This window comes from Euleptes europaea, chromosome 16 (genome assembly GCF_029931775.1).
Source record: "Euleptes europaea isolate rEulEur1 chromosome 16, rEulEur1.hap1, whole genome shotgun sequence".
NCBI classification, from domain to species: Eukaryota; Metazoa; Chordata; class Lepidosauria; order Squamata; family Sphaerodactylidae; genus Euleptes; species Euleptes europaea.
Window position 1 is genome coordinate 28343761 of NC_079327.1, and position 22505 is coordinate 28366265.

Here is a 22505-nt window from a genome sequence, read left to right on the forward strand (position 1 = left end):
GCATTCACAGCCCTTTCTGGAAGCATCTCCCCACTTAAATTAGCTCCAAATTAAATGTTAAAGTCACATAGCTAGTAGGCCCAAAATTGGCAAAGGGCAAAGAACACAGTCCTATGTCGATTTCTGGGTTAAAGGAGATCCAAGAACTGGAAGCTAGCCTGCTGCTGAGGTAAACTGACCTAAGAGAAACATGAATTGTAACATGTTAAAGGTATGTACAGGATTTCTGCAGAAAGATAAAAGGTGGCTTTTGTCATCTTTCTGGTGATTCCACCTATATGCTTGAGAACAGGTATAAACTCTATGCTTGAGAACTATATGCTTGAGAACAGGTATAAACTATATAGTTTATATAGTTTATATAAACTATATAGTTTATATATAAACTATAGTATAAACTATATGCTTGAGAACAGGTATAAATAAACCCTTAGATTTCCTCAATGTACATTTCTGCGTTCTTCTTAAAATCTCCCATATTTTCCCAGTGCAGTTGAAGCATATTCAGAGACAAATGTTTTCAGGCTTTTAAATTTATTTCCTGCAAGCTAAAACCACTTAACATGGCTTTTGGAATAACTGACTAAAGCCAATTTCCCTGTTCTATAGGGAAGTTTGAATTAAAGCTACCCTTAGATTTCCTCGATGATAATACGTCCTTGGGAGAAACAAAGGAACGGTAGGAGCAAGTGGTGTTTTTTTCTCCCCTTTCCTCCTTGAAAAGAATCAGATAGGCAAGAAGCCATTTACTCATTATTTCCAGCCCACTCAGTGCCAGCATTGCAACATCAAGCAACAAGACCACAAACATCTCTGGCATCACATATCAATGTACTCTGCTGACTGTCTAGTGTAGAGAATCACTGCCCCTTGGAGCGGATGGAGAAAGAGTCTGAACCGCTGGCGGAAGGAGGGCACACAGAAATCACACTAACCTAAATGAGTTTTGCAGGGTCTGCAAAACAGAACTGTTCGCCAGGCCTACACCTGAGGGCAGCCGCAGGTCTTTCCTTTATCACCAATTGCTGGCCTCCCCATCCCCCCTCCAACTTGGTTTGGGGGCCCACTGCTCATCAGACCTGCCCAGTGGCTGAGATTAATGCCATCTTGTTTTATTATATGAAAAATGAATTTTAAAGTATATTTTAATATAGGTTTTAATTGATGTTTTTATAATTAAGTTGTGACCCGCTCTGAGCCGGGCTTGCCGGGAATGAGGGAGGGATATAAATACAAATAATAAATAAATAAATAACCACCCAAGCATTTCTTCTACCCAAAATACAGCTGTGACAACCATTCCCCCCCTTTAATGAACCCAATGGGCGAAAACGCATGGTCGCTTTAGCCTCCTTTATTCCCTGTTTCAGCCAGGATTCAGCCAGGATCGAACGCATGTTCGGCGAAACACATGCGTTCGATCCTGGCTGAATCCTGGCTGAAACAGGGAATAAAGGAGGCTAAAGTGACCATGTGTTTTCGCCCAATCTCTTCAACCTGAGAATTATGTAACCACTAAGAACTGGGATTAAAAATATGTGGTACATTGTAATCATTGAAACGGTGTTGCAAGAATTCAAAATGTTCACAGCATTCACAATGAGGGCACCTGCTCGAAGAGCAAACACAGACATGAACACTTTTTGAATGCTCATTAGCTGAAGTGGAATGGCAATATAGAAACATCCCCCCCATCTGTTTTCCAGACTCACAGCATGAATATTAACCAGGGCTGAAGCTTCCTCTCCCCAAAGCCAAGGCAAACATGACCCTCCCTAGATAAGAAGGGAGGGTGGTGCACCACGGGCAGGTCACTGTGGCAAAGAACCAGCTGACCTGACCCTCTTACCTGCACGAACTATTATCATCAACTTTCTTTACTGTTAGTTTAAGAGTCCTTAACACAGCAGGCCAAGCAAGAAGAGACAGAAAAAAATCAGACAGGAGCAAAAGAAAGAAAGACGTAGAAATGAGACATTTAAGAGTTAGAGTGGAGGGTGGCAAAATTATAAAAACACATTTTTAAAAGCAAAAGAATGACAATACAGATATATATTTTTTTAAAAACAACTTACTCCTATTCGTGTTATTACAATTAGAAGCAGGTAGAGTTTCTACCATGAACCAATTTTATTCATAGTTGTGTAACTTGCTGATGAATGCCAATGATCTTTATTTTGAAATGGGATCACATCCTCCAGGATTGCTATAGCCTCTCCCTGTCCGGTAGCCTCTGCAACTGTTTATACTTTCTACATTTCATCTTCCCAGTGATTATTTTTGTCCTGTCAAGTCACAGCTGACTTATGGCGACCCCATAGGGTTTTCATGGCAAGAGATATTCAGGGGTGGTTTGCCATTGCCTGCCTACATGTCACTTGGAGGTCTCCCATCCATGGGTTGAGGCTGAGAGTGTGTGAATGGCCAAGGTCACCCCAGCAAGTTTACATGGCAGGCAGAGTGGGGATTTGAAGCTGGATTTCCCAGATCCTAGTCAGACACCTTAACCACTATAATTAATTAATGCAAAATAATTAATTAATGCACCGTAACCACTATAATTAATTAATTAATCCATATTAAATAGAATTTCTCAATACTGGAGCATGTACACTTTTGCGTGTGGGCAACATTTTGATGTATACTCACCCTTCTTTAAGTAGTATTGGTTGCACTATGCTCTTGTGATCTCTTCTTCCAGAGGAAGAAATCAATTCTAAAAACTTGGGAAAAGACAATACGTAAGTATGCAACAGGGGGTTAAACTAACGTGATCGTTACTTGATGGGAGAACTGATAAAGCACCAAGGAAATGCAAGTGGGCTTTAAAAAATGTAAGTACTTACCCACTTAGCAGAAGAAAAATAACGCAGAAAGATTTATATGCAAGTAAATCAACCCAGAAGTTCCGTGCCCAGATTAAATGAGATAAAGGACTCGCACTGAATCATATGGCAGGGACCCACATGTCTTTGACCCATAAATCACACCTGCTGCTCTGCCAACATTCACAAAGAAAGGCACACACAAATATAACTCTGCCCCTCTCCTGACTCCAGAGCTTTCAGATGTTCTTTTGCTGCTGTCCAAACAATTGATCCCATATGCTAGTTGGGGGATACCAAAAAGCCTTCCCCAGACATGAGCTATTGCTATGGCATGGTGAAGGAAGGGAGGTATGGATTCTTGCATGGTTCATTGCCTCCATGGTTTCTATCCACAAGGTCACAGCAACCAACAGGAGTGCAAAGTCTTTCCATACTCTATGCTCCTCCCCTCTTTTCCTTTACTTTAATCCACAGTTGCCCAAAATATAATGGTCTTTCTTGTTTATCATCCTACCTAACTGGTGAGATGGGGAAACAGGTTCTGAGCACATATGTCCACACCCCTAAGAAACAGCTCAATAAATAACATCATGGCAAATAGCCCATACTGCTTGCTTCATCTCTGGAGAGGAGGAGGAAAAAAGCTCCAGAGCCTGTTTTGGCATTAGGTTAGAACAAGCAATTTGCTTATGTGTGGATTTCAAATCTTCCCTACTTTTTCTCCTTCCAGCAGTCTCTTCTGATCCTAGGAAATTTGATTCCTGGAGTTCAGGGAGTGGCATGGAATAAAAGCCACGCAGGTTGCTGGGATGCAGTGAGGAGGGAAAGCAGGTGAAATTGCTGCCTTCTGTCTGTTCCACAAGTGGAGTTCAGCTGATGTAAGAGGCAGAAATGGTGATTTAGCCTGCTTCCCCATCCTCACTGCAGCCACTGAAGTGCAAGAATCAACGTTCTTGGGGCCAGAAAAGGCTGCTGTAGGGAGGGGGGGGGGAAATCAGGGAACGACTGTTGGTGGTGGGAGAAAATGCTGTCAAATCACAGCTGACTTACAGTGTCCCCGTAGGGTTTTCAAGGCAAGAGATGCTTGCCATTGCCTGCCTCCACGTGAGCTGAGATAGTTCTGAGAGAACTTTTAACTGGCCCGAGGTCACCCAGTGGGCTTCATGTGGAGGAGTGGGGAATCAAACCCAATTCTCCAGATTAGAGTCCGCTGCTCTTAACCACTACACCACGCTGGCTCTTTTGACTGTTAGCCCCTTCCAATTATGGATAAGTGGATCCAGCTCATTTATGCCTTTTGTTTTTACACAGTCTCTGTTATTAGCTGCTCATTAGCATGTTTCATTTATTTTAGTTTAAAACTGGAAGCTAGAAAGTAGTGATCCACAAGCTTAGAGATTCTGATCTCATCTGAGCTACAAACTCACAAGGTGCCAGCCACATCTACAGCATGATGATGATGATAGAAGAAGAAGAGTTGGTTTTTATATGCCGACTTTTTCTACCACTTAAGGGAGAATCAAACTGGCTTCCCTTCCCCTCCCCACAATAGACACCCTGTGAGGTAGGTGGGGCTGAGAGAGCTCTAACAGAGCTGTAACTTGCCCAAGGTCACACAGCTGGCTTTGTGTGTAGGAGTGGGGAAACAAATCCAGTTCACCAGATTAGCCTCCACCGCTCATGTGGAGGAGTGGGGAATCAAACCCGGTTCTCCAGATCAGAGTCCACCGCTCCAAACCACCACTCTTTAACCACTGCACCACGCTGATTTCGGCCAACCGTACAAGGTTATTGTTAAGAGTACTGGGATAATGTATCTGAGATGCTTTGAATACCGAAGGAGCACTATAAATGCTAAATACAATAATTGTTATTTAGAATACAGAAATGCAGATAATGGTGAATTTATCGAAACAGCTGACATTATTAAGTACACAAAAGCATTGCTATTACTTACATTTTTTACTGCATCTGCATATTTCTGCTCGTTAAAGTTGTCATAAAATGAAGCCATATAAGATTCCTTGAAACTGGCCTGAAATGCAACCACCAATATGTATTTATGCTGAAACACAACAACTTGTTGTTGTATACAGAAGGCCAGAATACCAAAGTCAGCAGAAAATTAAGACTCACTCATTCATGAACACATATTTCTCAATGCTGAAAAGAACCTAAAAGCTGTTTCCGTGTAGCTTAAATTGCAATGGTATTCACAATGGGTTCACATGCCAAGCCCACAAATCAAGGTATTTCCTTTTAAATCCTGGATACAGTTCAAGCTCTATTTTATCAAAAAAACAGCCATTCATTCTAAACTGACAATAAGTGCAAAGGGAGATGACGGTTACAATCCACAAGCAAATTTATGACCAAATTCATAACTAATTCTCATAATCAATGTATGTGGGCATGAGTGACCTTTTGTTTACCAAGGCTGCAGCTTTCTCATACCAAATGTACTTCTTTAGGGCTCCACCACATTAGATACACTAGTGTCCAATCTCTCATATAACCTACACATAAAATAAACTCGTCATGGCTGGCTACAAGTGGATATGCGAGCCAGTTCTCAAACATTTCTTTTAGTAGTTCAGAGTATCACTGGATCACATATCATCTATATATCTAATTCTGCACCTGGCCCAACAATGCAGATCAAAAAATCCATACAATGAGGCCAGGGAGAGGCAGCAGATCCCCCAGGTTTGCAGAAAAATCTTAAATTTCAATAATTAAGGAAGGAATAAAAGATCATTTAAAAAGTTTTAAAATGCAGAGAACTTGGTAGCTGTGTTAGATTGCCTAGGCAACTATGGATGTTCAGATGATCCCAAATGTCTACCGTGTTTTTTACAAACTAGAGGTGAGTGTGTGTGTGTGTGGGGAGAAATCAGCAGGGAAGAAAGACAAGATGGGGTAAAACTAGAGTAGTGGATGGGAATAAAGAAAAATGAAGCAAAAGGGGAGGAAATGGGCTGGATGGAGGGTAGGGTTTGGGGTTGCCAACTTCCAGGTACTAGCTGGAGATCTCCTGTTACTACAACTGATCTCCAGCCGATAGAGATCAGTTCACCTGGAGAAAATGGCCGCTTTGGCAACTGGACTCTATGGCATTGAAGTCCCTCCCCAAACCCCGCCCTCCTCAGGCTGTGCCCCAAAAACCTCCCGCCGGTGGCGAAGAGGGACCTAGTAACCCTAGTAGGGTTGCCAGTTCTGGCAAGGGAAATTCCTGGAGACTTGGGGGTGGTGCCTGGGGAGGTCAGAGTTTGAGGTGGAGAGAGAGCTCAGTGGGGATGTGATGCCATAGAGCAGGGGTGGGGAACGTCAGGCCCGGGGGCCGTATAAGGCCCTCGAAATCATTTGGTCTGGCCCTTTATGGGTCCTGGTAGATCTCTAGCTCAGGAGGATGCTGCCCTGCCTGAATCTCTTGAGCCCAGCTGGGGACAGCAGAGCTCAAAAGTGAGTCGCTCTATGTGGCAGACACTCGGAGCCGTCTCTGGTCGTGCCTCTTGGCTAAATGTTTGACCAAATATAGCACGCTAATTTTTAAGATGATAATTTTGTATGGCCCCCGAATGATGTTATAAATATCCAAATGGCCCTTGGCAGAAAAAAGGTTCCCCACCCCTGCCATAGAGTCTACCCTCTGAAGCTGTCATTTCCTCCAGAGGAACTGATCTCTGTAGCTTGAATATCATTGGTAATTCTGGGAGAACTCCAGGCACCACTTTGAGGCTGGATGCCATATTTGAGGGGGAGGAAAGGAGGGGAAGCAAAGATAGTATGGGGAAGAGGGACCAGATTTCCCCCCTGCAAGTCATTGTGGGTTTCCTGCTTGTACTTTCTGAATATCTGAACCAGTAGCCTTGTGCCTACCTTTAAAAATGTAATATGCAGTTTAAAACCATTGTAAAAACACAGTTGTAAAGGAATTATGGTTTACTATGTTTACTTTAATCCATTATCTGTCTTCCTCCTGCCCAGTGAAAGAGTAGACACTCATAAATAAGGGTCGGCCCAGAAGAGTGGTTAGCATTGCTATTCTCTTTCTCTGTGCCCCAGTTTTTCTCTCAGTATGATTTGTCCTGACCTAGACAGAACCAGGTTGACCTGATCTCATAAGATGTCAGACGTTAAGTAGGGTCGGCCCTGGCTAGTATTTGGATGGGTGACCTCTGAGGAATGTCAACATCCTGATGCGGAGGTAGGTAATGGCAAAAAACCTCTGAACGTCTCTTGCCTTGAAAACCCTACAGGGTCACCATAAGATAGCTGTGACTTGACGGCACACACACAAAGATTTTCCCTTACGAAGTTTGCTTCAGTTTCTTCTCCTAAAGTGTGCATTTACTATTTTTGTTGAGGATATCGTTAGCTTTAAGCTTCAGTCTCAAAAATATTCTTAACAATATGAGGTCTATAATAGCACTTCAGGAGCACAGTCCTTCCCTATGTAAATACAGCAGCAAGGAGAGATCACTATAGAGGTCAACAGATCCTTTCTACTCTTCCCTCCCACCAGTCCTATGTGAATTCTGGAGGCCCTGTAACTTTAACAAGCAGAGGGCTAGATACTAGTTAGGAGGCATGCATAGGCCTTCCGTTCCACACAATGCAACAGTGATGTATAGTGGTTAGAACATCATATTAGGGCTGAGTAGGCTTGGGTTGAAAGCCCCACTCAGCCATGATGTTCATTAGGATCCTTGGGCCAGTCAGCCGAGCATACCTCACAGCATTATGGTGAAAATATGGCAGAGAAGGAAAGACCGTTCCCACTGCCCTGAGTTCCTTGTAAAATATAATGGCTGTAATAAATGGCAGTGAACTGCCTGTATGCAGATGGGGAAAGGGCTGCCTCAGAGAACTGTGTTTATGGAGGGAAGAACTGTGTTCCTAGTGTTCAACAATCACACTCAATTCAAAATGCATTAGGAAAAAAACCCCACTATGTCCCCAAAGAGACCCAGAAAAGGGAAAGAGAATGTGAAATTCTTACAGATTTAGATTTTGACAAGCTGCCTAATGTTTGTATAGTCTTGGATATAAGCGTCAACGTTCTTGAGGTCTGTGGATCCTAAAAAAGAAAAGAGAAAAGAAAAGGACCATTGTCAAACAGCTAGGAGACTGGAAGCTATGGGCTCAGTACTCCAACAACTGCTTTTGTGGATGCTCCACTTACAGCCAGTCCAGGGAGTGGACACAATTGGGAGGGGGGGGTCAGTGAGTGGTGTGTGGGGACACAGCCTACAGACAACTGCATCCACTCTGCTTGCTAATACTTCCACAGCGAGGGCAGCTCTTCTAGCCTCCTTGAGGAAGCTGCTTTTGGCTTGTGCCATTTGCTAACTTGATGTGTTATTATCTCAGAGCAACAGTTCTAGAAAACAGTTACTCAATTGCTAAATTGAACAATTAAGCTGTTGTCCTTTGGGGGAAGACTCAAAGTGACCAAAAATTTTTTTGTAGCTGGTCCAATACTGTAAGAGTTACCCCCAAAATCAAACTTCATTTCCTTTGAGGGCCTTCACATGCTCAGAATAAATATTATCTATCTGTAGTTATATAGAAATTTTATTTTAAGGCATTCTTCAGCAATTAAAAAAAATCTCATGATAGCGAAACAGCTACTCATCCCACCTAGGTTGAGGTGACCCTCTAGACAATTGCCAAAAGCAAGTATGGATTTAACTAAGATTACAGGTATAAAAAAGATTGTGCATCTTAACTTTGTAACCCAAAATATGGCTTTTGTGGGTTTTTTCACCCTCAAACATGATCTGTCTGTATCACAATTTGCTTCTGAAACTTGGCAGGGGGGATCTGTAATTAGCCATAGGAGAATGAGGTTCCATTCAAGAAAAAAAAGAGGGGTAGAAACTCAAACATTTCTCCAGTGTTTCTGAATATATGCTTTAGGTTGTGACCTAAAATGTTTTATTTTAAAAATGGAATGGCTTCAAAAGTATTTATATATACATGCAAACACAATATTGTTTCCTTGGGGATTTTATAAAATTAAAACATGGATATGAATATTTTAATAAATACATAACTCTTCCTACAAGTCAACCTCTCAACCCCTCTGTGGTTCTCACTGATTTTACATCCCTCGCTACTCCTGATTTTCAGCACCATCTGCTTTCCCCTTACCTGTACTCTCAAGATAGCTCTTTTCCACATTTCACCCCACGCACCCACCTCACAACTTTAATACATGATAGGAATAATGTAGGAGGCTCAAAGACATGTCTTAAAAGTAAAACAAAACAAAATACAGCACACTAGCTAAATAGTTACTGCCTGTTGGCTGGGAACACGTCAATATGCAGGAACACATTTAACTATGAATTTCTGCCCCGCACACTAGATCAGTGTAGCTCACACTGCTGCTTGTAGAGAATCACGCTCACATTTACCATTGACCAAAGGAGCCAAATTTACTCCCAAACCTGGCATGAGGCCTGCACCTCAGGGAGGCTCACAGCTTACCTGTTCTTCTGGCAAAGGCTGTTTCAAGGTAGGAACCATTTGTCAGCCACAAGCCCCACTGTTTAAGGGCCTCGCCCACTTACCTGCCCCATGTTTCAGAAGCAGTGCTGAGAAGAGCCCCAGGTGACATGTCAAGGAGCCCCATGTGGTCCCAAGCGAGTATCACTGGACTAGAGGCTAAAAGAGTGGATGATGGGAACGAAGGAGTGGCAAGGCCCAGAGATACAAGGAGACAACACTGTGGGCCACATGCCGATAGGAATACTTTTGCACTTGGTAAATGACACTTACTGGATGATGTGGTGTGAGGTGGAATAGATTTGGAGAAAGAATTGCAGGAGCAAAGAATCTCAGGAAAATAAAACTGCTTACAGCTGTGAACCTAACATCAGGGTCACCTGTAATTCAAAAAGAGAACACAAACCACCAATCATAATCCCATTCTTAAGGGGGGAAATCAAAACAATGAAAACGAAAATGGGTCAGTGGCTTCATGTAGGCTTCAGTGAGTTCACAGGAGCCATTTATGCATGGGAGGTTTTGCTTTGGATTTGCTGCTCTCTAGATGCACATTTCCCCCATCCAAATTCTCAAAACTCTGCATGGGGGCTTATTTTTTTAGTTTTGAGAATTTGGATGGGGAAAATGTGTACCTAGACAGCAGCACCTCCAGCCCTCCTCTCCTGATATTACACTCTTCTGAATTCCAAAGTCTGTGCTCACACAGGAGATGGAAGGAAGAATATCTGCTGAAGAAAAATCAAGATGGCTTCTGCAAAGGGAAGCCCTACCTTGCCAGCTGCTAGGAGTTTGTTGAGAAGGTTACCAAACATGTGGCTAAAGGAGATCTGGTAAACATCATATACTTAGACTTCTAAAAGGCTTTTGACTAGGTTCCTCACCAAAGATTCCTGAGTAAGTCTGGCAGTCATTGGATAAGAGGACAGGTCCTCTTATAGATTAAAAGTTGGTTAAATGACAGAGAGCAGGAATAAATGGATAGTTCTCACAAAAGGGGGAAGTAAGCAGTGGTGTCACACAAGGGTGGGTATTGGGACCGGTGCTATTTAATTTGTTCATAAATGATTTGGAATTGGGGGTAAGCAGTGTAGTAATCAAGTTTGTAGACAACACCAAATTATTCAGTATGGTGAAAACCAAAGTGGCTTGTGAAGAGCTACAGGATCTCTACAAACTGGGTGAGTAGGCAACAATGTGGCAAATGTTCAACATGAGGAAGTGGAAAGTGCTTTGGAATATTGGAAGAAATAATCCTAAATTTCGATATATACTAATAAACTTTGAACTAGCTGAAACCGAGACTGAAAGAGATCTTGGGGTTGTAGTGGAAAGCTCAACGAAAATGTTGACCCAGTGTGCGGCAGCAGTGGGAAAAAGGCAAACTCCATGCTGGGAATTATTAGGAAAGGGATTGAAAATATAACAACCAATATTGTAATGCCCTGATTCAAAGACAAGGTGTGAACTCATTTTGACTACTGTTCACAATTCTGTTCACAATATCTCAAAAGATATTGCAGAGCTGGAAAAAGTAGAAAGGAGGGCAACCAAGATGGTTAGGGGGTTGGAACACTTTCCCTATGACAAAATGCTGGAGAGACTAGGCATTTTCAGTCTAGAAGAAAGATGGCTAAGGGAAGACGTGATAGAGGTAGCTTTTTCTCCCTCTTCCATACTGCTAGAACTTGGGGGCACCTAATGAAATTGTTGGGAAATAAAGTTCAGGACAGACCAAATGAAATACTTTTTTACTTTGCGAGTAATTACTCTGTGGAAAATCAACTGCTAGTGGAAGTAGTGATGGCCACAGATCACTGTAAAAGGGGGTTAGACAGATTTGTGGAGGAGAGGTCCATCAATGGCTACTAGTCATGAGGACTGAATGGAGCCTCCACCTACAGAGGCAGCAAACCTCTGCCCAGTGCTGGGAGGCCGAAGCAGAGGAGGGCTTCGATCTCTATACCCTGTTTGTTTGGCCCTCCAGGGCAACTGGTTGGCTGCTGTGTAAAACAGTATGCAGACCACTGGTGTGATCCAGAAGGCTTTTCTCGTGTTCTTTATATAAATGGTCTTAATTATTCAAGATAGATGCCCATTTGGACCTTGATGTTATTTTTCTCCAATGTTATGAATGGCTCAGTGGCAGAGCATCTGCTTGGCATGCATAAGGTCCCAGGTTCAATCCCTGGTATCTCCAGTTAAAGGGACTAGGCAAGCAGGTGATGTGAAAGACCTCTGCCTGAGACCCTGTAGAGCCGCTGCCGCTCAGAGTAGACAATACTGACTTGGATGGACCAAGGGTCTGATTCAGTGTAAGGTAGCTTCATGTGTGACATCGAGAATGTCAAAGCTTGACAAATGCCTCAAAGTAGCATGCACACAATGCAAGCAGATCAGAAATAGAATATAGATAAGAAGAAGAGTCGGTTTTTATATGCCGACTTTCTCTACCACTTAAGGAAGAATCAAACCAGCTTAGAATCACCTTCCCTTCCCCTCCCCACAACAGACATCCTGTAAGATACAGTAGGTGGGGCTGAGAGAGCTCTAAGAGAGCTGTGACTAGCCCAAGGTCACCCAGCTGGCTTCATGTGTAGGAGTGAGGAAACCAACCGGATTCACCAGATTAGTGTCTGCCGCTTATCTGGAGGAGTGGGGAATCAAACCCGGTTCTCCAGATTAGAGTCCACTGCTCTTAACCACTATACCATGCTGGCTCTCTAACACACATACATGTACAGCAGGAAAACACAACGAAGTATTTTAGGTACTACAATTGCAGTGCACTATATGGACAGTTTTTAAATTTCAGCTTCACACAATAACACACCTTGGAAACGTTTTGCAGCTGACTCCCTCAGTGAAAAAAAAATATCACACATCACTGTAGGGCAACTAACCCCAGATTTGGTAATGTCCGTGAAAATCCGGTCTACATATTGCCTAAGATTTTCCTAAGGGGAACACAAAAATACAGTTAAAACAATCATGCTGAGGTAATGTCATGCATTTAAAGCAAAGACTAGTATTTTATGGCTCTATACATTAATCAAGAGAATTTGGACCAGGTTCTAGATTGTATTTTAGTGGCTTTTCACTTGTTTTTGGCGGGGGTATTTTGAGGCCTTAGCATCGGTGTTATCACTAAAAATAATAAAAGTGTAATGAATGAAGTTCCTAAGACCCATGAGTACTTTAAGTTGAAGCTGTAAATATCATCACCTGTAATTGCACCCAGCACACAACTAGGTAAAGGTAAAGGTAGTCCCCTGTGCAAGCACCGGGTAATTCCTGACCCATGGGGTGATGTCTCATCCCGACGTTTACTAGGCAGACTATGTTTACGGGGTGTTTTGCCCATGCCTTCCCCAGTCATCTTCCCTTTACCCCCAGCAAGCTGGGTACTCATTTGACTGACCTCGGAAGGATGGAAGGCTGAGTCAACCTTGAGCCGGCTACCTGAAACCGACTTCCGTGGGGATCGAACCCAGGTCGTGAGCAGAGCTTGGACTGCAGTACTGCAGCTTACCACTCTGCACCACAGGGCTCATAGCACACAACTACAGCTACATACATTAATATCAAATAGTGGTGATTGCAATAGGTAGCTATAAAAGTGATTTTCAGCTGCAAAATAAACTGCCTACCCACCCTGTTAGTTTCCAGGTTTTCAGTGTCTTTCAACTTCACAGGATCAATTTCACAAGGTTTATGTACTTGGCAGATCTAAAATAACAATAATAAAAAAATCATTCCAAGCAGCTTTAGGTGTGACTTGTTCTATATGGTTTGGATTTAATTTCTTATGCAAAATATCTGGAGTCAGTGCTTTGTGTTAAATTGAACAAGTCTCATTCGCTTTTGGCAAGATCTCATAGAGATTTCTTAGTTCCAGCGAAGACATAACATTGGCTCCTTACAAAACATGATTTTCAAATCGGGAACAAGCTTCGGTAACATCTGTTTCCTCCCACTCCTCTGCAAATCCCCCCTCCTTTCTCTTGTCAGTTTTAACTGCAGTTTCATAATGCAACTGCACTGACGCTAACCTCTTAACTAGAGCTCGCAAAACCCACTTCAAACCCTTGTTTTAAATGCAGGTTAAGATGCGGACTCTGATTAGCATTAAACACGGTTAGCACCCCTTAGAGATGTAACACAAAACCATGGTTAGGGCAGACAAGGGAAAGGATGGGGGCAACTTATGCTGGAGAGAAGATGTGCATGAATTTACCCTCCTTTCTCTTGTCTGTGCACATGTCCAAGGCAGGTTCCCAATGTGCAAGCCAGGCTTTGGAGGGACCCCATATTACGCTGGCAGATGTCCTTAATGAAAAATTTAGATATTTCTCATGAACACATGAAGCTGCCTTACACTAAATCAGACCCTTGTTCCATCAAAGTCAGCATTGTCTACTCAGACTGGCAGCGGCTCTCCAGGGTCTCAGGCAGAGGTCTTTCTTATCACCTACTTGCCTAGTCCCTTTAACTGGAGATGCTGGGGATTGAACCTGGGACCTTCTGCGTGCCAAGCAGATGCTCTACGACTGAGCCACGGCCACTCCCCTCTCCTGTGTTACTGATTTTGCTTTAAGTCCTCTACCAAGTGAGCATTTAAGGAAACATTCCTTTTCTATCATCACTTTTGTTTCATAAAAGAAGAAAAGAATATCATTGCAAAACTATTTTTTACACAAAAGAAGTATAAACCCTTAGCGAGCTATAGCATTAACTGCTGAGTTAGGAAAGCGCTGAATCAATTAAAGGAAATATGTGGTCTGCTTATTTGTGACACTGGCAAAAGGGACAGGCAAGCTGCCCTGCAGAGATAATGAAATATTACCACATTTTAAGCAGGAAGAAATACAACCATCTAAAAATAATCACACGTTTAAAATCTCTGGTTGTTTCTTTTGTATGTTTGTATGTCTTCAAGTGCTTTCCTAAAATGAAAACATTTGTTTTTTGTAATACTAGGCCTAGCTCTGCACGCAACTTAAAAATTTAATTTCATATTAACGCTTTGACGTTCAGGATAAGCAACCTCCCACCCCTCTTGTGCATTTGCCCACATGTCCAAAAGCCTTAAAAACAAGAAATTTCACTCTTTGCTCTTAAAGGGATTTCGGTTTTATAAATTTTCTACAGGTCTTCATACCTCATCAAGAATTGGCTTTAGAGTAACCTGAAGGTAGTGCATCCCTGCCAATTTCATGGTTTCATCAATGCATTTGGAAGTTAATGAGTTTCCTCTGAAAATGGTGTTTGGGTCCCTGGAAGCAAAACAATTCCCCCATCATTTAGCCTTTCAAACCATTAGTACTATCAATAGGATGAAATAAGAGCAGCACACGGAGATGACCACACCCATAGCATCTTCCTTGGCCAAAACCTAAGAGGTGCCAGTTGAAGGCGCCCGCCACTTTTTTGAGATTGCACCGCGAGCTGTCATTAACCTCAGTAGCCACAAAACAAGGAGGGTTCCCACAGACTGTTCCTAGAAAGTTCAACAGTTGACTCTTAAAATAAAAAAAGGCAGGTTTCATTGACAAGTCTATGGGTTGAATCCAATCAACCATGAACAGAATAGATCCTTCTCCCTTCTCTCTCCCTTCTCTTTTTGCGCCCCCCGGAGGGAGGTGGCAAGGAGTGGGATTCAGTTCAGGAGGTTGCTATCCAAGAGGGACTGGTAAAAATCACCACACTTTCCCTTGCATTTCTTCTGTGAGGGGAACAAGAGCTTGTGCAAGACTGGTGGTGGTGGATTTCTCCACATTTCCCTTTTGGCTTTAATATCAATGCCACATCAAACTTTATTCCACATGGTTTCCCCAGCCCTCAAGAGTAGCTTAGGGAGGGACTAAAGAGACTACAGGGGAAGAGGAAAAAAAGAAAACTTCTGATTAAGTCTTCCAGGAAACTCATCTTTCTTTTTTCTTTTTTAAAGGGATTCATAATTTGGAGGCAGGAACTGCTTGAGGAGAAAAGGAAGGAAAGGTATATGGGGAAATAGGGAACAGGATGCAAAATGTTAGACTAGTAGAAATTGCGGGAAGGTTTGCAATAGGTTTCCAAATTTTAGATTGGCTATGAATTAGAGGACACTCTGGAAGTCCTCCCCTGATTTTAAGACTGTGACATTCTAGAAAAAAAATGAAACCTTTTTCAAAAGAGCATCTTGCTCATGTTCATTCTTAGTGTTTGCAACTGCATCTGTGCAATACAAAATAAATGCTTCAGAAATCATGAAAACAGTGGCTCTTAACATTTATTTTATTTAAAACAGTTTTAGGTTGCCTTTCCACCCAATCAGGGTCCCCAAGGCAATGCACATAAAACATTAAAACAGTTGAATAATTAAAAAATAAATTATAAAATAAATGCAATGAAAACACATAAACAAGCAACGGAGGAGGGTCAATAACCGTTATTGGGGGTATGCCAAAACAAAACAAAAAAGTACAGGCTATCTTGAGATTCAACACATGCAACTGCAAGGTAGTCCCACAGATTTCAATTCAGCCTCATTGATTTCATTCCACTGAGGAAGCTCCCTTCAAAGGAGGCATCCTGAACCATGGGGAGAGTCAGGGTATAAATGCTTTAATAATGAAATAAAATAACGGAAACTCTAATTCCTGCTAGAAACCCTTTACAAACCTTGGTCCTTAAAGCTTTAAATGGGCAGCAATATTCTTCATTTTCCTTCAAGCCATGAGTCCTTCTTCAACTGAAAACTGCAATTGTCACATGTATGCGATCCCAGCCCTGCCTGAGTACCACATTGACTCTCTCAGATTTCCACCCTTTTAGGCCTCAGACTGGTGAATCATGAGTAGCCATTAATTTCCTATTTGGCAAATATTCTGCTATGGAACCCTTAAGAAAAAGAATGCTGGGAAGCGGCACTCCTAAAACGATTGCTTTCTACATGGGCTGACAAACTTCAAAATGAATGCACTTCATTGTACTTACTGAGTTCTTCTTACTTCTGCATTTGCGATTGCACTAATCAAAGGCACGATTTTGCCATAGTGTAAGAAGAGCCGCACCAGAGGTATGGCTGCCTCCTGTTTTTCCCTGCAGACTTCACCCAGCACGTGGGCAGCAGATGCTGAAACAGGCTAAAGGTGGAAAGAGACAAAGCTGTATGCCAAGTGGTTAACACACTTTTCATTAATTTGTGCAGGACTGCTAATATTAGTTGTAGTGCCCGGCTGAAAAGATACCTGAGAGGCATCTAGTTGAGCATTTTAATCACAAGAGGGCACTGGTAAGAAAATAAATACAATGCATAGAGTGTTTATATTGTTCTTATTTGAATTCAGTAACTATTCCAGCAGGTGGGGTGGGGGGGTTGAATGGGAAAGAACTGGCTAAAATTGTTATATTTCTGCTAGTTTTTCCACCCAGCATCAATTTAACTGTCCAGTCTAGGAGGTGTACAAAAAACACAACATGGTATCATTACTCTGTCCTGTGTTATACTTATGGAGATAAAGCCTCTGACATTGACCAACTAAACTGATAGGAGGACATGGAATGTTAAGCTAGTCCAGCGTCTACACGGGAAAGGAAAGTTGCCATTTTGGCTGGGACGGACATCTCACAGAGCCAACAGGGAACCCAGAAGAAGGGTAGTCCTTCTTGAAGAAAAAGAGGCTAACCAGAAAGACTGAAGAATTTTCAGAATGCTTAAGATTCAGAGGGGCTGTATGCAATCCTAGGGGACGGAAGAAGATGGTTGCAATGAAGACAGCTCAAAGAGATGGGGTTGTTAAAGGAAGTGGCTGCTATATTTAGACCCTGAGAGGGGAATTCTGCAGCTGTAGTGTCTACTGTAATGGCAGCATTGTGACCTAGAAACCCTAAGGGAGCAATGCGGTCCAAAATGCAGCAGAGGGTTCAATTTCACATATTGATTAGAACTAATCAGACAATTATTTGGCTTCAGGCTTTTCAGTGAAATAATGATTTACCCATAAATCAGAACACATTTATTTCAATAAAACGCTCCTCCCCCAGACCATTACACATAAATTTCATATTGTATCCCTCCATTAATTTTCCTGGTTATACTATAAATATATTGGGTCCATTGAAATGGGAGAAAGGGAAGATATCAATAAAATATTTTAAAAGGCTTGCTTCATACTCAAATACATATTCATTCCAAATGCCTATGGGACAGCTATCACTTTATTTAATATCAATTTTTGACATGGAACCCACATAACAAGGAAGAGTATTATTATTCTTTTTTTAAAGACACATCTGTGAAGCCACCAGAATGGTTTGAAAATGGTGCTGATGCAATGCTGGTTACCCACTAACAACATGGAGCAAGTCTCAAGGAATGTACACTTTCCTCTATGCAATTTTCCCTCCCTGCTGTAAACTGTATCCACTCAGCTGCCCTTTAATCATGGTTAAGCAACTAGAATCATAGAATCAGAGTTGGAAGGGTCCATCAAGGTCATCTAGTCCAACCCCCTGCACAATGCACGAAATTCACAACTACCTCCACCCCCAGTGACCCCCACTACATGCCCAGAAGATGACCAAGATGCGTTCCCTCTCATCATCTGCTTAAGGTTATAGAATCAGCATTTCTGACAGATGGCCATCTAACCTCTTCATCAATACCAACATTAAAAAAGGTTAAAACTAACGAGAGTTTCTCCTAAACTAGTATCTGAAACCAAATTCAAGCTGTAGTTTCAGACCCCTGTTTAAAGAAAACCGTGGTTACCCTTAACCATTGATAAAGTTAGAGCCAACAACCCTTTAAAGGCGATTAAAATGAAGAGGCTCCCGAGAATTTTCCCACCTAGGTGCCGATTTGTTAACCATGGTTATTAGAGAACCAGTGTTCACAAGGAACTAACATACCAGCACAATTCATTGTAAAATGAATTGTACAACAATGATGATTTGGGGAGGAGATCAATCTGGGAACAACAAGCAGCAAGTAAATTACCTCAGCATCTGGAGATTTTAATAAGAGGTCTCTAAGCGGGCTGTAATAGTCTGAAGGAAAGACATGATCTTCTGTGTAAACCACGTTTAACCTCAAGGAACCCAGGTCATCTGGTTTCAGCGACTTGTTTCCATTATCTCTGGGCTGGAGGAAGTACCTAGTAAAAGAGACAAAAAACAGCAAAGGGTTGTGTCAGGGGGGTGTCATAAGCAGGTAGAAAACCGACAAACCTTCCTTCCTCGGGCCTTTTAGAGGCATAAAGGTATTATTGCAATGTAGTAACTTGGCAAGTGTTTCCATAGTGAAATGGGAGGGAGAGGGGTGAATTATTTTTAATTGCATAGATAAAACTGATGCAATACTACTAAATGATTTTATAGCAATCATACAGAGTCCTGAAATGTAAGCGAATAGTACACCCTTTACTGTATTAAGTACCATGCTTCATAAGAGCTGGACTGCCGGAGAAATTTCAAAGGTAGCCTTAGTTCTCCCAGAAATTCATCGCCAAACTTCAAGTTGCTTGCATTCCAGAGGTCAATTCTGTAAGAAAACCAAACAGTTAAATGGCAGCCATTTCTCCCCTTCATGAATATCCTTAAATACCCTCCCTGCCCACACACTATTTAGACGGGAAATGGTATCATGCTAAGTTCAAAATAAAGTCCTTCCTTCCTGCCTTGAATGGGAAAACCAAGATACAGAAGACACTCATTAGAATTTTTTTTATAAAATGTCATTGCAATATGATACTGAAACAGAGCAAGTAAAAGATAGCATGATAAAATGGATGCAAAACTTTAAAGGAAACATATACATGAGTCAGTGGGAAAATCTTTGCACTAAAGAAATTAATCATGCAATCCTGAAAGGGGGGCAGGTCTCGCATAGGAGCCGGTGTTACCCCTATGCCAGTGTAAGAGCCATTCTGGACTGTCCATGGTGACTTACACCAGCCCCTGAGAAGGCGCAGTGGCGAGGGCCTCAGGCGCTGATGCTGCCTTCCGGCAGTGTTGTCCCAGTGTAAGAGACCACGCTGGTGTCCGGGGGGGGGCATTCCCAGGGTGTCCCCAGGGGCGGAGCTGCCTTTAGGCAGCTTCCTAAGCCCTCTCAGGCAGAAAATGCACCATTTTGAAGGTGTTCAAATATGCCTGCAAAATCGCGTCATACCCATGTGGAATTCTATGGCGAATTCCATGGTTTCCCCCCCTGGAAAATCCTTTTTTATTCTTTTTTCAGCTTGCTGCACTGACAGCAAGAAGCTCTGGAGGTGGCCACTGAACCACCCCCTCTTAGGAATGGGCTGCCCATTTACAGAATGTCAAATATTAAGAGATAATTGGTACAAAATGTTCTTCAGATGGTATATTACACCCAAAGATATAGCAAAAGCTAATAAAGACTATAATGACAAGTGTTAGAAATGTTAGAACACAGATGCAACATTTTATGTGGTGGACATGTAAGAAAGCAAGAAAATACTGGATAGTGATACATGATGAAGTGCAAAATATACTAAAACTTAATTTTGTGATGGATTCGAAAAATATGCTACTAAATATTTTACCAAGTAATATCCCCCAAAATATATAGTGAATTATTCAAGTACACGGTGACGACTGCAAGAGTAACATATGCAGCAAAAAGTAAGCCAGAGAACTATCTGGAGTTGAATGAATGGATGAATAAGATCACTGAATATGCAACTATGGCAAAATTAACATCCCATATAAATAACAGCAATTTCAGAATTTCAGAAAAAATTGAATGTCTTTTTCAATTATATAGTAGAAAATTAAGAATTAAATTAAATTAAAACAGAAGAAGAAAGATTTAGGTAATATATGCTCTATTAAAAATTTTGTTATTAGATATGAACATATGTGGAGAATATATAGTAATGCAACTCAAAAATTTAAATTAAAAAAAGATATGGAAGACGGTAGTAAGAAAGGCTTTGAAATTTGTTAATTTAATCTACGTCAATTTTTGTGCTTCCTTAAAACACACACACACAAAACAACCAGCCAAAATTTGCCCTACCAACAAGAACAGTGAACTCAGTTCCTTATTTATTATATCACTGTCTGGGGGAAATCCCAAACCCCCAAACTTACCAGGAATCCAGAAAATGGAATGGGCAAAAATGGGTATCCCCAGCGACAGCTGCCAGCCACCAGAGCTGGGCAGCTCTGAGAAAGGGACTCGAGAATGGACAACCATAAGGTGGGCAGGATAAATGGGTGGGCAGAGGCCTGACATAACCCCACTTAAAGTGTGCAGTAAGACTTTTTGCAGGGATGCTGGGCTCAGCACTAAGCCAACTCAGCTGAGAGGAGCAAACTCCACCAGGCGGTAGGGTTGCTAGCTCCAGCTTGGGAAATACCTGGAGATTTTGGGGGTAGAGCCTGAGGAGGGCAGGGTTTGGAGAGGGGAGGGACTTCAATGCCATAGAATCCAATTGCCAAAGCGGCCTTTTCCTCCAGGGGAACTGATCTCTGTCGCCTGGAGGTCAGGTGTAATAGCGGGGGATCTCCAGCCACCACCTGGAGGAAGCCGAGACAAGTGAAGTGGTGGGTATAGCCAATAGGGTCTGTTTAATAAAGTCCAGGGGCTCAGGTTGAGGACTACCCCAGTTCTCCCTGTGCCTAGCCATCATGGGGAGAGAGGAAGAAGAGCATGGGTGATCTGAACCCCTTCCCCTCTCAGGACTGAAATCTGTTGAGGCCCAAAAGAGTTCTGGTCCCTGCCAACCCCAGTGACATCACAGAGGCTGAAAATCACTTCCACAGACATCCTATCTCTACCATTAATTCTTACTATTCCTTACAAGGTTTAACACTGCTATTCTGCTGTTTCTCCTAGCATAAAGGAGTCTTTTCATATACCATCAGCTAATTAACATGGCAATCTTTTAAACATATTTGCAAATGACATTCACAAAACTGAGAGACAAATACTCAGTTTCCACATGGGTGGTTATGATGGTTCCCGGATGTTTTTTTTTACCCGTCCAATCAGTTATCTGGGGATCTCCCCTAGCATACTGGAAACCACAGTGTTAACCATCTAGTTAACAGTGACACCAGCTCTCCCTACCACCAGCTGGGGAAGGCAACTGGCGTAACCGTAGAGTTTAGGGGAGCTACAGTGCTGTCCCCTCTGCGTTGCCAGCGATGTCACAATGGCTAGGGCCCTGCCTCAAAGGAAGTCTCCTACCAAGACGCATTCATTTGCCCATGAACTCACTTCTTAACTTTGGTATTTGGCTCATACATAAAATGAGTCAGATCATTGGTCTATCAAAGTCACTACTGTTTATTCTGACTGAAAGTGGCTCCTCAAGGTCTCATGACAAGGTTTTTCACATCACATAATACTTAATCCTTTTCAACTGGAGATGCCAGGCATTGAACTTGGAACGTTCAGCTTGCAAAGCTGAAGCTCTACCACTAGGGCTGCCAACCTCCAGGTGGTGGCTGGAGATCTCCCGCTATTACAACTGATCTCCAGGCAACAGAGACCAGTTCCCCTGGAGAAAATGGCCGCTTTGGCAATTTGGTCCTATGGCATTGAAGTCTTTCCCCTATTCAAACCCCGCCTTCCTCAGGCTCCACCCCCAAAATCTCCAGGTATTTCCCTACCTGGAGCTTGAAACCCTATATACCACTAAGCCACAGCCCCACAAGATATGACATCTGATCTTGCTCTATCGTCATGGTAGTCCTGAGCTTCTGGCATACTCCCAGGTCATGAGATAGGCGGCAGAATCAGGCCTTAACTCTGACCTTTGAGCCAGGGCTGCAAGTGACAATCACAGCTTATACATTTGGAAAATATTTATACCAGATGACTATAAAATGATATACTTACACAGTTTTTTCATGGCATTACTTGCAAGAAACCGTAACAAAATGACTTGCATGGACTTTCAGGCACTTGTGCTGGCTTCTCGCGAATATTCTACTTAGCAGCAACTGTGAGGGACTGCATGTGTGCGTGCATGCATTGTGCGATGTGGAAACAAATTTACCTGATTTCCATCTTGTCCACTTCATCGGCATCTTCAATGTCAAAGTGGGACTTCTTGTTATAACTGCAGGGTCGGGTAACCTAGTCCAGATGAGGAATGGTAAAATGATTGGTATGATTGTATTAGCCAGTAAGGGGAGAACTGAAAA

General features: G+C 42.4%; 1 protein-coding gene across 1 annotated transcript in view; it reads right to left on the reverse strand.

Annotated features, from left to right (window-relative positions):
* RASA3 (RAS p21 protein activator 3) overlaps window positions 1–22505 on the reverse strand; it is a 164881-nt gene that overhangs the window by 16351 nt on the left and 126025 nt on the right. The window contains exons 8-19 of the mRNA XM_056861704.1: window positions 22358–22437; window positions 18763–18867; window positions 18325–18481; window positions 16320–16468; window positions 14503–14617; window positions 12996–13070; window positions 12175–12298; window positions 9615–9721; window positions 7831–7908; window positions 4786–4863; window positions 2650–2723; window positions 1850–1897 (exon numbers count right to left, since the gene is read on the reverse strand). Coding sequence (XP_056717682.1) covers window positions 1850–1897; window positions 2650–2723; window positions 4786–4863; window positions 7831–7908; window positions 9615–9721; window positions 12175–12298; window positions 12996–13070; window positions 14503–14617; window positions 16320–16468; window positions 18325–18481; window positions 18763–18867; window positions 22358–22437 — 1190 coding nt within the window. The remainder of the gene's footprint in view (window positions 1–1849; window positions 1898–2649; window positions 2724–4785; window positions 4864–7830; window positions 7909–9614; window positions 9722–12174; window positions 12299–12995; window positions 13071–14502; window positions 14618–16319; window positions 16469–18324; window positions 18482–18762; window positions 18868–22357; window positions 22438–22505) is intronic.